This window comes from Eschrichtius robustus, chromosome 3, assembly GCF_028021215.1.
Source record: "Eschrichtius robustus isolate mEscRob2 chromosome 3, mEscRob2.pri, whole genome shotgun sequence".
Taxonomy (NCBI): Eukaryota; Metazoa; Chordata; class Mammalia; order Artiodactyla; family Eschrichtiidae; genus Eschrichtius; species Eschrichtius robustus.
The window spans coordinates 82,723,573-82,737,943 of NC_090826.1; the positions used below are offsets into that span (position 1 = coordinate 82,723,573).

Genomic DNA, 14,371 nt, shown 5'->3' on the forward strand with positions numbered 1-14,371 from the left:
ACCCAGACCCATTGTCCCACAAGGACCTTCCTCCATGGAGAACCCAGACAGGTTCACGCCAGGCTCCTGGCCTATTGGTGTGGTTCTGCTCTCACATCCAGGGCCCAGGATGAGAGCTACTTACTAGAACAGGAGACCTAAATCCTCTTCCTGCCCAAACAGCTTTAGCTCACATTAAAGTGAGGTAAGGTCTTAACAAGGCAAATTATCTGACCGCTTGGGGCACTGCCCGAGGACACCCAGCCAACCACGCAAACAGCCCTTGTTCTTCCAACACAGCCCCTTTCCTGGCAGCCCCCCAGACTGTTCACCCCAGAGCAGCCAGCACTTGCTTAATGTTCCTCATTAAGGAACATTGGGAGGCCCCCTGCGCCCCTGGGAGCTTCAATCAACTGAGGAACTCACTGGGGGAGTACTCCGAGATTAGATTTCCTGCCATGATTCATGACCCAGGAAATTTATTTAGGAAAACCCAATTCCTCAATAAGCCCTGATCTTTGAAGCTAATTGACTCCACTGAGCTACAAATGAAAAAGGACTTTAAATCTCTCTAAGTCCTTATCTGTTGCTCAAACGAAGGGATCTGTCTCCTTATACTGAGGCATGGGCTAAGCACACCCCAGCCTTAAGCACCTGCTTTCTAGAAATTTCTCTCTGAAGGATGAGGTTGTCTTGGGGCCAGCTATGAACAAAAGCCACCCATATCTAAAAGAAATGCTTCCTATCAAAAATGATGATGATGTAAACACAGATTTATGTAGTCACATGGAAAGATAGTCATGACATGTTGTTCGATGGAAGACAAAAAGGGTTTGGAATGGTATGTATAGACCTGTGCCATTTCTGTGGTAAATAAATAGATATGCATGCAATTATTATTTACATGTATCTATTTGCGGAATAAATGTTAACAATAGTGATCACCAAGAAGCTGGATTTTGTGTGAGTTTTCTTTTTTCTTTTCTCTTAATCTGTATTGTATAATTTTTCTAAAATTGTGTCTTATAATTGTATTTTATAATTTTTCTAAATTGAGCAAGTAACTTTAAAAATGTTTATCCTAAAGACCATTTTCGTAACAATAAAACAAATATATAATGTACATATGTAGCATGTAGAATGAAAATAAAAACAACCAAGGCTCTGCTACTCCAGAAACTACATTTTTATCTACAGTCTACTCTTCTTTGGACTTGACTTCACCAGTTGTGATGGAGTTGAGGCTGGGGGAGAACTTGAAAATCCATACCAGCTGGGAGAAGGACACAGCAGTGGTGAGAGAGGGAAGGCACGGCCCTGGGTAGCAGCCTGCATCCCTCAGTCTCAGGTGAATTGTACAAGCTTCCTGCCTGGGCAAGGGTTGTCCTGGCCTGTGGTCCCCACCCCTTAAATAAATCCCCACACCCAGGTTATCATCTGAGTTTTCCTGTGAGCAAAGCAGTCACAAGGTAAGGCAGAATGAGGCCCAGACAGATCCTCCTTCCAAACATTCGGAAGTCCAACCAAACCCACCCTCCGGGCACCTACCTTGCAGTCCATGTTCAGCATGTGCTGGGCGATGACCTTGGGGTCGTTGTTGGTGAACATTTCTTTCGCACGCTTCAGCATCGCAGTTTCCAGGGGCTTGTTCTCAGGAGGAAGGAGCTTCGACTCAAGGTCGTTGGGCTTGAAGGAGGAGGCAGTCTCCAGGAGGGGTGTCACGAATGTACCCTCGTCCTCCTGCCCCTTGTCCCTCTGGGTCGGCGGCGGCTCCCAAGGCTTTGCCCCGTCATTGTCATCAAGGATCAAGTAGCTGGTGTCAGAGTTCCGGGCAGCCGGCCCGCCGTTCTGTTTGGCGGTCAGCAGGTCCACGTAGCTGTCCTGGGCACAGAAGGGCGGTCGTGCTGCCCCGTCGCAGCCTGCGGCCAAGGCTGGGTTCAGTTCGCAGTAGTTGGCCTCTGAGTTGAGCCAGGTGGATGGAGACCGGGGAGCCTTGAGCATGGGTGCTTTGCAGGGCTTGGGGGGCGGTTTGGGGCATAGCTGGCTGTCTGAGCCCCTCAGCGCCCCCCCTGCCCTAGGGTCCGAGGAGACCCTCCGAACCACCGCTGGGCTCAGGGTGGGCTCGCTGCCTGTCCTGAAAACCGGTGAGTTTGGGCAGGGTCTTGTGCCTACACCTGGGGACTGAGGGGGCAGCTTACCACCTGTGGAGGATAAGAGAGGGTCAGAAAAAGCTCAGCTGTGCGAGGAACATGAAACAGACAAAACTAGAGTGACAGCTCCTGGCCCTCCATTCAGGCCCTAGGATTTCGATTTTCGCCCGCAAAAGAAAGTCAGTATGACCACCGCAGGCCCGATCTAGAGCAGTCTAGAGCAGTCTAGAAGCAGTCTAGAGCATGTCAAGGGCTAAGGTGGCCCCACCCCACTTCTGGGGGAATTCTAAATCCCAGCGACTACCGACAGCTGGGCAGCAATGTCATTTTTATGGTCACAGAAGGTTAGTACAGTCAGAACAGGGAACTACATTGAGCTTGGAGGGCAGTGAGTAATCTAACCTTGCCCTAAGAAACACAAGTCTTTAGCATAAAGACTTTAGCATAAAGGGGGGGCCCTGAGTCACTCTCAAAGCCAGGGTGGATCCCAGCCAGCTTTAAGGAAGAGATAGAGACACACGGGGAAGGGAGAAAAAGACACTGAGATAACCCACATCCAAGCGGTTTACAAAGGGGCAGCAGGAAAATCACCTTGTGGTTCCCCAAGGAAGGTCAGTTATAAAAAAAAAGAAAAACAATCCCGTCGCCTATTAACATAATTGCTTACTTGATTTCCCCACATTCCATACCATCTCACTCTTCTGGTTGTGGCAGGAGAATGGAGAGGAAGAGAGGTCTCTACTGGGAGCCCCAGGACTGACCCACTCACCGTCTGCCCAGGGAGGAGACTAAGGGGGAGGTGCATTCATTATGAAGACCACCAGTTAGCAATTGGGCTTAGAATCAGGAAACCTGGGTTCAAATGCTGGCTTCACCATTTACTAGACAGATGAACCCAGGCAGGTCACTTAATATCTGTGCCTCAGTTTCCTCAGCCACAAAGACGATAACCATGCCCACCTTGAAGGCTTGTTATGAGGCGTAAAAGCTAGCACCCATAAAGCGTCCAGCTCACTGATTTGCATCTGGATATAGTTCTACAAACCCCTCATCCTACAGCCTGCAGACATGGAGTCTTCTGTCATTCCCAAATTAGGTGACCAGATGGAGCAGGCGAAACAGCCTAAAGGAAATCGGGGGAATGCTGTCACCCTCCTCCTCCCAAATTCCCAAAGACCTACCAATTGGCAGGTAACTTTCCGACTGGTGGGCTTTGAGGGACAAGGCTCTTCTGTCCTGCATGTGATCCAGGCAGGCTGGCTGGCTACCACTCTTCTCTCTATTTCTGAAGCAAAAGACAAGTGGGGCAGAAACATGTCATTAAATCGTAAAACCTTTAGGCAACGTCATGGAAAGTTTCAAAAAAAAAAAAGATTGCTCAGAATGAGATGCTCCCGCACAGCCTAAGAGTAAAGGAATGTCTGGTGGAGGGTGGAAATTACTGATGGGGGCAATTAGTACATGACTGTGCCGTGGGCTGTGCCCCGCGTCCCCAGGACCAATCCAGTTAGGTCCTAGGCTGCCTCCTCTGAGCCCTTCCATCCTGTTGAGCAGATCAGGGTAAAGGTTTCCAGATACTCTCAGGAAAATCTGATGAACTGGAATGTGTACTTTTAACGGCGCCTAAAATTACTTACAGACCCAGAAGGAAAGACTTGTGTAACTAACATGCATTCTCCACCAGGCCTCACAGTGCCACGGTCAGGAAGGAAGCTGTGGGGCAGTTTCCATTTCAGTGCAAATCTCAGCGTCCCCCAGATAACCTGCAGGGTTGCCCGAGGAGCGTCGAGGAGGATCCCACAGCCAGCCTCCTCGGGCCGAGTCGGGAAAAGGGACTTGGTGGGGTCACCAAGCAGCAGCTGCGAGGCACGGAGCACAGCCGCACAGGGAAAGGTGGAACGAAACGACAAGATCAGCTAGCATTCCTCTGTCCCTTGCCAGTTCAGATTGGGAATTTCTCTAATTAGCACCAAAGGACAGAATTTCTCTTTTGCTGAAACAGAAAGCACTGCACCAGCCAAGTCGTAATGAACTTTAATCGGCCTCCCCCTCTCCAACGCCCCCGACAAGCTTATGTTACAGACATCGTCAAGTTCTCTCCTACCTTTGCAAGCACCAAAGAAATAAAACAAACCAACCCCGCCCCCCCAAACTTCCAGCAACAGAGAAATTCCAGCAACGCCTCAGAGATAAAGCAGGGCAGAGGGCAAATTCCAAAAGGCAATAGCTTCAGCGAGGCGATAGTTAAGCAGTGATCACCGCCAGCGGTCGGACTCCAGGGCCCCATCACCGGCCCGGAATGCAACCTGGCAGAGCGCACGCCTATGCCGGCGGGCAGCCAACCAGCAGGCCTGACGTCAGGGAAGGTGTGGAGCCGCTGGCGCGGAGGGGCAGGGCTTCGGGGCATCTTCCGTGCTGAGCCCACGCCACTCCTACGATTAGGCATCTCTGGGCCTGCAACCTGTGCCAAGGGGTGACAAGGCTTAGGGAGCTCTGCTCTCAAAGGGCAATCCGAAGAGTGGCTCTGTTAGGTTTGTATCGTCGACTTAGTGACTTTCTCAGCCTTTCTTTTGTTTATCTTTAAAAAAAAAAAATCCGCATTTTAAACCCAGGCTGCTGAGGGCTGACCAGGCGGCCTTCCTCCCCAGCACCGTTCCTGGCAGGGGTTCTGTGGGTCATCCTGGCTCTGTTCACGACACTGACTGCCTACTCACCAGTTCAGCAGCCAACCCCCGCCCCCGCAAAAGAAACAGAAGAGAGGCCCCCTTTTAATATTTTAAGGGATCTCACGTCCGATCTTATTTCCATGAAAAGGAGAATTTCTAAATGTCAGCTCTTGCCTCCCTCCCTGCAACTGCCCTGAGTCCTGCATTCTACTGCTCTCCAGAAAACAATAATTATTAGGATTATGGACACTCACCTAGCACTTTCTATGTGCCGGCGCTGTTCGAAGCACTTCACAGATCTTAAACCATTTAACCCTCAAAAGCCCCACCTTTCCAAGAAACTGAGGCCCAGAGCAGGTAAGTAGCTTGTCCAGGGTCGAGCAGATCGGGGGTGGACCAGCATTTGAGGGCAGGCGGCAGGGTCCACCGCCAGACGCTGACTAACATCTCCCAGAGCTTCCTAGTAGCACACAGCCGTCATTCGTATTACTCACAGAGTCCTGTATTTTGCTTCTGAATTTTTGCAGTCTAGAGATTACAGTTTATGACATTTCCTCCTGGCCCAGAAAGAAAACCAGCGAGTGGAATAAAATATGTTGTGCAAGCTTGGACGCCAGGGAGCTGGAGAAGGGGAGCCGTGTAACTGAGGGGCTGGGACCCTACCCTGCCTGCCTCTTGCCTGCTTTCCTTTCCTGGCGGTTAGATAATAGGCACAAGGCCTCCTCTCTCCATGAGAGACAGGTCCTGTGTTAACACAGGGCCCGCCACTCACAGTTGACAGCGGGGCGCCTCAGCTCAACCTCCACTTCTCTGAACTCTTCTCCCCGAGGTCCCCCGAGGGTCAGACTGCAGCCCCCAGGCTCTTGACGTCTCCTGTCTTAGGACTCTGGTCTGTTCTGACCTAGTCAACCACCCTCTCCCTTTGGACCAAGCCCTCAGCTAAGCCTTCAGGCCTGACTTCCCTCCTGAACCCCAGAACTGTTGCTGGACACTGGCCCTCAGCAAGCCCACAGTCACGTCTCAGATGGAACAGCTGGTTTTTCCTCCGAAGTCCTCGCCCTCCGGTCCCTCCCGCGGTGTCTGACTTGCCCTTCTCCATCATCCCCTCATGCAGAAGAGTCTCAGGAAGGCTGGGTCTGAGTCTCCTGACCCTCGCCCTACTCCACCCGCACAGCCCGACCCTCCACGGCTCACTAGCTGCTATTCCGGCTCCTCCCCTTCCTCACTCCTCTTGCACAGAGCTGTCCCGTCCAATTCTTAGGACATCCCGTTCCCCACATTGAGTCTCTGAGGCTCCTCCAATCCCCTAGCTTGGCATTAAGGCCTCCCCGATCTGGTGGGGGTCAGTCACCTCCCTAAACCTCCCCCTGCCAGCCCCCTGCACGGACCCTGTGTTCCAGCTCCACCAGTGTCCTCACTCCAAGCAATGCTCGCCCCTTTTCTACCTCTACTCTTACGCTCATGCTGAGCCCCCTCCCTCCCTGGGAATACCCTTCCCTTTGCAGCATCTGTCCACGTTTTCCCTAGCCTTCAGCCTAGCCGGAACCCTTACCGCCTTCGCTGGGAGGTCTCTCCCAGTCAGCCGTCCCCTTCCTCAACAACTGCATCAGTTATTTTTGGCACTAACTCAATTGGGAACTAATCACGCGCTGCCTCGTGACAGTTATTCCAGTGACACTTGACATTCTTCTTAACGTCGTTCATGGTTCTTCTGCTCCGCCTAGCTAAGCCTGCTCCTGGCCAGAGGGTCCCCCACGCTCCCAACACTGACCAAGGAGGCCCTGACCCACCTGAGGAGGTTGCCCCTGGGCAGGCTCTGCTCTCGGGCCTGGGGGCCGCCCATGGTGAGGCTCAGCCTCTTGGCCACGTCCGGCCTTCCCTCGACGAGGCTGCCCTCCTGGGCCCGGCTGGGGGAGGTGCCGTAGTGCTCCTCCAGGCACCGCAGGGGCACCGTCCTGTTGATGGGCTGGAAGATGATGGCTCCGCTCTGCTGGGAGATGGGCCGCCGGTTGCCCACATAGCAGCGCACCAGGCCGGGGATGGAGTCGAAGCTCTCCGTCTCAAACTGGTACTGCACTCGGCTGTAGGCCTCACTGAGCCGCAGGACCGTCCGGCGGATCTTGAAGTGCTGAGGGAGGTTCTTCCACTGACAGGTCAGGACAAAGTTTCCGGGGCTGGACAGGGAATCACGAACCAGGAAGTCACCGTCCCGCTGCACGAGGTTTTCTGACACCTTTGGGACAAAACAGTGAGTGAGGGGTAGGCAAGGCAAGCTCAGCTGCGCTGCGCCCCGCTTCCTTGGGCCAACAGAGGACAATGCTATTATGTCTCTTCTTCCTCAGTCGGCTCTTTATTTTGTCAAATGCGAAATTCTTAGAAGACCCACTCATTCATTTAAGAGCTATTTGCTGATCACCTACTATGTGCCAAGTACTACTGTAGGCACTGTGTTTACAGCAGTGAATGAAGCCGACGAGAGTCCCCGCTGTCTCAGAGCTTCTGTTTTTAGCGGACAGCTTCTATTTTAGTGAGGACAAACAAGCAACAGGTACGGTATGTCAGATGTTGTAAAGTTAAGGAAGAAGTAAATCGGGATGCGGGCTGTCCTCTTAAATACTGTGGTTAGGAGGGTATCAGGAGAAGATGATATTTATGCAGACCTGAAGGATATGAAGTGATGGAAAATAAATGAGAAAATATGTGTCTGGTGGGTCTGATTCTCCCCCTTCCCCCAACAATTGGAGGAGGGTGTTTGTTGTCATCTACGAGTCACCCTCAGAGCCCTCTCCTAAGACACCCCTCTCCAGGCCTGGTCGATGGGGAGGAGGGTCCACATGCAGGTGGAGTCCAGGCACTGTGGAATCGACCCTTGAGTGTGGTTCTGGGCACACCGATTACCCGGGAGGGCCTGGAACACAGTGGGCCGGGTCTCTCATCTCACAGAGTTATTGGGAAGATTACATACCTGCATACATACTATATGCAAAGCACTAGTACAGTGCCTGGAACACAGTAGATGCTAAAAAAATCATTAGCTATAATGATGCTGGTGTTCATAACAAAAGGAGAATTTATACTGTGTTGTAGTATGGTTGTTCCTGTAGCTAATCTGCCTGGGTTTGCATTCTGGCTTGTCTGGGTGACGAGTTACATGGACAAGTTACACTCGGTTTACATCATCTGTAAAACGGGGATAATGTCACCTACAGAATAGCTATAAAGATTTAAAGGACTAAAGTGTTGGCTATAACTATCATTATTATTGTCACAGTCTTTAGTTATACAATCGGGAATGATGTATAGCTGACAATTTACACTCATGGCAAATGGGAAACAAATTTTATGCTCACGATAAGGAGAATGATGGTGGTGACAGACATCAGATTTATAAACTCTGATAAGTTTTCTAGGACACGCCAACATTTGATCCGCTAGCTTAGAATAGTATGCTACCATGGTTACCTTAAAATTGCATCTTAGCCTTAAAAATGTTTCCACACAGAAATTCCATTTCTTGGAATTGAGCCTGAGGAAATAATGATAGTCATGAACAGTAGTTATCTTCAAGGATGTTGGGGAGAGTGTCCAATACAGAATGGAGAAAGCAAACAGTGGACACAGACAGTGGAGACTGGTGTAGAAGAACATTTCAGAGCAGGAGAAAATTCCCAGGATATATCACTAAGGGAAGAAAGTGGGCTGCAAAGTTCTATGCAGCATGAGCTCATACTTGATTTGGAAAAGTCTGGCAGGATTTATATCGAAATGTTCATAGTGGTTATCTCCAGAAGGGAGAATTACAGGTAAGAGTTTAATTTTCTTCTTTTTACTCTCTTTTCTACAATCGATTTTACACCAAAAGAAGAAAAAAAAAACAAAGTTAGAATCAGGATTATTTCTTTGATGATGCTGAGAAAGCTGCTACATTAAAAAAAACCGTTCACAACATGATGCCCTTCCCTCACCCTCGGCCACCCCTTTCCTGTCATGTTGTCCTGCGTGACTGGTCAGATCAGGTTACAATAAAAACCCAAGGGAAACTCTATGCCTCAATTCTGCACTTATTCTATTTTTCAATTTCTATACTATTAAATACAGAAACATCATTCACGGCTATGACCCAAAGGACAATCACACAAAGTACATTCTGGCCATGAGTCTGTGGTCGCTGGTATAATTCCTCTTCTTTCCCACCCCCGGGCCAGGGGCCGGGGACGGGAGGGATGGAGAGTGAATAAGTGCCGGCCCCACTAGGGCATAGGCGGCCTTGTCGCTCTGGGTCACCCGCCCTGATGATACCCTCTCTTCACCTGAAATTAAACCACTGCCTTGAGAAGGAAGCAGGCTCCACAGGGTATGAGGCTGCAGGCAGCCGGCCAAGAGTTCAATTAGCTGAACCACAGCCCAGCCTCATATTCCCTTAGGTACCACCCTGCGCTGCTGCCTCCTGCCTGCGCCTTGTTTACAGAACCACAGAACACCTGCTCTCCCTTCATCCACTCACCGGCGGCCACAGGGAAACGTACTTTGGATTCCTGACCTTAGCTCTTCCCAAGGTCTCCTTAGAGACGGGCCTACGTTAAGTCGCCACAGGCCACCCTGTAGTAGTGCGCGCTGGCTGAACCGTGGCTCGCTCCTGGTGGCCTTGGGCGCGTGACCCTGCGCGGGGGCGGGTACCTGTCGGGGGATGCGGCCGTGGTACCAGGCGTGGCTGCGCAAGTCCTCGCTGCTCAGCAGCAGCTCCTCCTCCAGCTCCTTCTTCAGCCTCTCCGGGGTCCTGTCCATGACGTGCCTCTCCTTGGAGAACTGCAACACAGGGTCACCAGTGACCTCCCAGCCTGCTGGGGCCGGCGAGCCCAGGCCAGCCGGCTGGAGACGCCGGCCTTGCGGTTGGCTGCTTTGCTAATCAAACCAGTATATGCCCAAAGCCCCGGTCAGGTAGAGGAGGCTGGATAATGATTACAGTTAGCTTTGAACTTTCATTTCTCTGGCTGCAGAGAGCGTGTAGTAAAATTTTCACCTGTACTCGGGGACTATGATAGGAGAATTGGCCAAGCCGCTCCTTTTATCAGTCTACTCGGGTAGCAGCTGAAAACGTGGGGAGCAGGGCAGGGGGCGCCAGGGAGAGATGCGCCAGGCCACCCAGCGCGCTTCCTCATTCTCCTTCAGAGCTGTCCTAACACAGAGCTGGGAAGGACAGAGTCCCAGCCGGCCCGTGGTCCCAGGCCTGCAGGACAGTGCTGCCCAAAGCGCAGTCCCTGGGCTGTCGTGATGGCTCTGAATTCTTTGCTCCTGGCAAACTCCAGTTCAGGATCGAGTTTGCCTTTAGAAACGTTTAGAGCAATTGGACAGAGTAATGTCTCTTGAATCTACTAACAGAAGTCTGAGTTTGTATTTTGTATGTGATTTTAATTTCATTTTTCTGATATTTCATTTTTTATGACAGATTGGAAAAGGAAACTTAAATCAAAACAAAGAACTGGCTCTTCACCTCAAGTAGTTTGAGAATCACTGAATCTAGGTCACTGCACAGCGGCCGGGACAGGAGTTCTGGGTGGGTAGTACTTGTTCCGGGTTTAATTTAGAACCCACGCCCACTTACAACATGTGAACTGAACTTGGACACCTTCCTGGTTCCCAGCAAAACCAGGCTCAGGGACTGTGGCTGAAGGTCATATGAGCAGGAAAAGGCTGTGTCCTTGGTGTTTTCTCAACTTCCCCAGCTTGGCCTCAAAGGCCTGTAGGAATCACAAAACTATCCTCATCACACTGCCCTGCACCTTAGCAAGGAAAGAGCCCCCCAAACCTCCTCCACTCAAGAAGAAGAAAAAGACCTGGGATTTTACAGCTGGATTCTCATCCTCAGCCCACGAGGGCACTGGCCACAGCATGACTCCCGGGCTGTTTTCAAGGTGGGGCTCTGGCTTACTAATGATTGACTTCTCCCTCCTCCTCTTCCCCACCACTCTTCTCACAGAGTGTTTGACGGAGGAGCTGAATACCTATCAAAGAGATACTGATGTTGGCTGCCCACGGCGCCCGCAGGCATTAGCACTGATGTTTGACACTCTCGGCTTCGATCATTAATTATGTACAGGTACATCTGAAGACAGCTCGTTGGGAAGACTTGAGTACAGAATGTAGATTGTCAACCAGGCCGCATTTGCTATTCGTTTATTGTCTGTCTTGCCTCCTGCTAGATAATAAGCTTCACGAGACCAGAAGCCCATCTGCCTTCTTCCCTGCTGCCTTCGAGCAATGCCTGAACACAATGGTTACTCCGTACTCACTGAATGAACAAATAACCCAATGTCTATGACTTTTCTTAGTCATGGAGGTTCTCCTGTTTCCTCTCAAATTATTTGAAGCCCTGGTTTAACCGGGTGTGTTGCCACACAGCTAAAGGATGACTGACATTCCTCAGTCTTTCTCTCTTATAGGGAGATGTGGCCACATGGCTAAGTTTTGGCCAAGGAAGGGTAAACTGCCATGTTGGTGGGACTTCCAAGCTGAGATGTGATGGCTGGAGCTGCAAAACCATCCTGGATAATGAGGAAGAGGCCAAACCATAGGAATAGGGGAGCAGAAGGCCTGAACGAGCCCAGGTCCCTCACAACGGTGAGGCCAACACCCCAGCCCTGGAGTGCCGGCCTCCAGGTCTTCCATGTGATCTTCTAGCTTTTTTAAGCCTGTTATTTTGGGTGTTCCTGTCACTGGCAGCTGAGCTAAATCCTAACCGATTCTGTGACCCTGGCCTCTCTTTAGCCACCCTGACAGTCTGTACACCTAGCCTAAATCCCTTGTGCTGAGTCCTGGGTCCACTTCTTCTTGGTCTGAGCTCTGAAAATGCAGCAACCAGCAGGTCCTATCCTCTGTGTAACCCTCCACTGAAACTGTGTCCGCCCAGACCCCGAAAGCTATCCCCGTATTCTCCTCGCTCCCTGATAGCCAACACCCAGGCCACGTCCCATTCCCCCACCCCCTCTCTCTTTCTCAGCATCTCATAAACATCAAAGGTCTTTTGTAGCATTTTATATGGGGCAATCTTTTACTTCAGGTTTTGAGATAATATTGTTTTGCACTTGTTACCAAAAATAAAAAATCAGTTCTCGTTACTTCTGTCCTAACTCCTTAGAGGAAAGTCCACAATTACTGTTCTCTCCCCCTGCAGACTCGGGAGCTGGGGCACTCTAGGGAAGTACCTAGAGAAGAGAGAAAAGATCCGTAACACTGACTCTCTCAAATACTCTGGGACAGAAGACCAGACTTCAGAAAATATGCCCTTAAGCTCTTGCATAATTTGTGAAAAGTTAGGAGGTTACACAGTTGTCCAGACTTGTATTTTAAACGGGGAAGAGGAGAAGGGAAAGGGAGGGAGATGAAGAGGGAGGGGGTGGAGGGGGAGTGGGTGGAAGGAAGGGAGGGAGCCAGAGCCAGAGAAAGCAAGAATTGCAAAGGGCTCTTCATTTCAAGCCAGTGAGGGCTGGTTCTACTGCATTAAAAGGAGCCAAGGGGGCCTCTGGGAGCTTCTGCATCTACAGATGATGTGGGCAATGTCTCCCAAACAACTGAAGAGGCAATTCAAAAGTCACCCACATACGGTCACTCTCATGATTAAAATAGTGGTTATTTGGGGGAGGAGGCCTTCTAGAACTTTCACTCATTGTTTTAATCACATATATTAACGCAACTTTTATTTTTCCCAGGTGCCTATTTTATGACATCTTGACCTTGCTGACTCTGATTTTGCCACTGTAGGTAGGTACTTTGATGGGCTGTCAACCCCGTGGTTGGCGAGGGGTGACCATATAAGAAAGTAGTTTACACTGAATGGAAGTGCAGTACTCACTGACCTTTGGACCTTATGTTCTTCAACTGCCAGAGAAAGCAAGAAAATAATTAAAAATAATCGATCTCTCAAACAAATGCTATAAATGTTACCAATGACCACCTTATAGTAACACAACTTTTTCTTCAAGCTCAAATTCTCTAACTATTTGCCCCTAAATTTGAACTTCATTCCTGGAAGATAAGTCTGATTCTTTGTTTCTCGAGCCTCTTATCTTGAGGAGAGGAGGTGGCAGCGAGGGGAGGCCAGAGATGGAATAGGGTTTCACTGCACCAGCACGGGCCCTGGCCATCCTGAGCTCCACCACACACAGCAGCTGGGGCACAACCTCCGGAGGAAGGGAAGCTGCTAGGCTTTGGATCAAGAACATTCTGCCACGAGTCTTGCCAGTTTCATTCCAGGGACCAAATCCACCCGCAGCCACCATAAGAGAAAGATGCAGGCTGGACACGTATCTTCTACTCCAAGTCTTGCCTGAGTCTGATCCATCAGAGATTTGAGAGCAGTCCTTTTTTTTGGGGGGTGGGGAGGAGGTGTAAGAAAATGTGCTATGTACGTAAATTAAGCAATAAGTATACCTTGAGCAGGAAAGAAAGGAAAGAAGAAAGGGAGGGAGGGATGGAGGCAGGGCTTAGTAACTACCGTGTCAGGGTTACCCACTCACATGGCTCCACCTCTAAAACTTCTTCTGGTCCCAGTCATTAGCTCTGGGGTCTGAGACGAGAGGTAGGTAAACGGATAACTACAGCAAACGGGATGGATGAGGCCCACAACTGTCCAACCGAATTGAAGTTTAGCCAGAAAATTCATAAATTACTATCATTGCTGCTTTTCATGGAAATCTGAGTCTAGCTACTACTACTTTCCTACTGCCAGCATTTTCATAACCCTGATGTCAACGGATGTTATAGCACAGTGTTTAAGAGCTCAGGCCAGCCTGCCCCCTCCATCCATAGGCCACTGTGCCCCTCACCAGCTGTGTGGCTCTGGGCAAGTGACTTTACCTCTCTGTAGAGCTCCTGGTCTGCAAAATGGGGATAATAACATATGACGAGAGGTTAATAGGGATGAAATGGACCAATATCTGTAAAGCGCTTATAACATACCATGGCACACAGACAGCACGAACTGTTAACTGTTTTTATAGGCCTATGTCAGAATGCTACTCACCTGGTTAAATAAAATGAACAGTTTACGTTTGAGGTGTTTAAGGTCTGATGCACAGGCATGGTGGGTGGGTCAGTATGTGGGAGGAAAGCAGTTAAGGAAAGCAGCCTGGTACTTGTTTAAGTGCCCACTGGCTACCTCAATCCTCCTCAGAAGCCTCGCTGGCCACCTGCCCCAGGCCCTCTGGTCCGGTTACACGGCCAGGACCAGTCCTAGCTTGCTGAGGCCGCCTCCGAAAATCACTCTAATCTGGAATGAACATCTCTGGAGCCCCACACCGCAGGCAAGTCTGGTCTTGACAGGCTGGAATAGCCGGAGCCCAGGAGATGGTTGGAAAACACATTCTGGAGGCACAGAGCCAGCTCCACCGACGTGCTGGGAACCTCGATTAACAAGGAAACCCACATTTCAACAGTTCTCTGAGGAAGCAAAAGCTGTTCCAGCCCAGGGAGGAATGGAGCTCAGGGTCTCCTCTTGCAACGGCTGTGTGATGTGCGATCCTGCATTTCAAATCAGGCACAACAATGGGACCCAGAGTCTCAGGAGGTTTGTGTTCCTGA

At 50.4% G+C, this 14,371-nt stretch overlaps 1 protein-coding gene across 4 annotated transcripts in view; it reads right to left on the minus strand.

Moving 5' to 3' along the window:
- The window catches only part of BCAR3 (BCAR3 adaptor protein, NSP family member), a 201,298-nt gene that overhangs the window by 19,528 nt on the left and 167,399 nt on the right, over positions 1–14,371 (minus strand). For 3 of the 4 annotated variants that reach the window (XM_068540338.1, XM_068540339.1, XM_068540340.1), the window contains 4 exons: positions 9,473–9,601; positions 6,586–7,028; positions 3,311–3,414; positions 1,528–2,180 (listed from right to left, as the gene is read on the minus strand). In XM_068540338.1, the coding sequence (XP_068396439.1) occupies positions 1,528–2,180; positions 3,311–3,414; positions 6,586–7,028; positions 9,473–9,601 (1,329 nt within the window). The remainder of the gene's footprint in view (positions 1–1,527; positions 2,181–3,310; positions 3,415–6,585; positions 7,029–9,472; positions 9,602–14,371) is intronic. The other variant, XM_068540341.1, reaches the window with a different exon arrangement.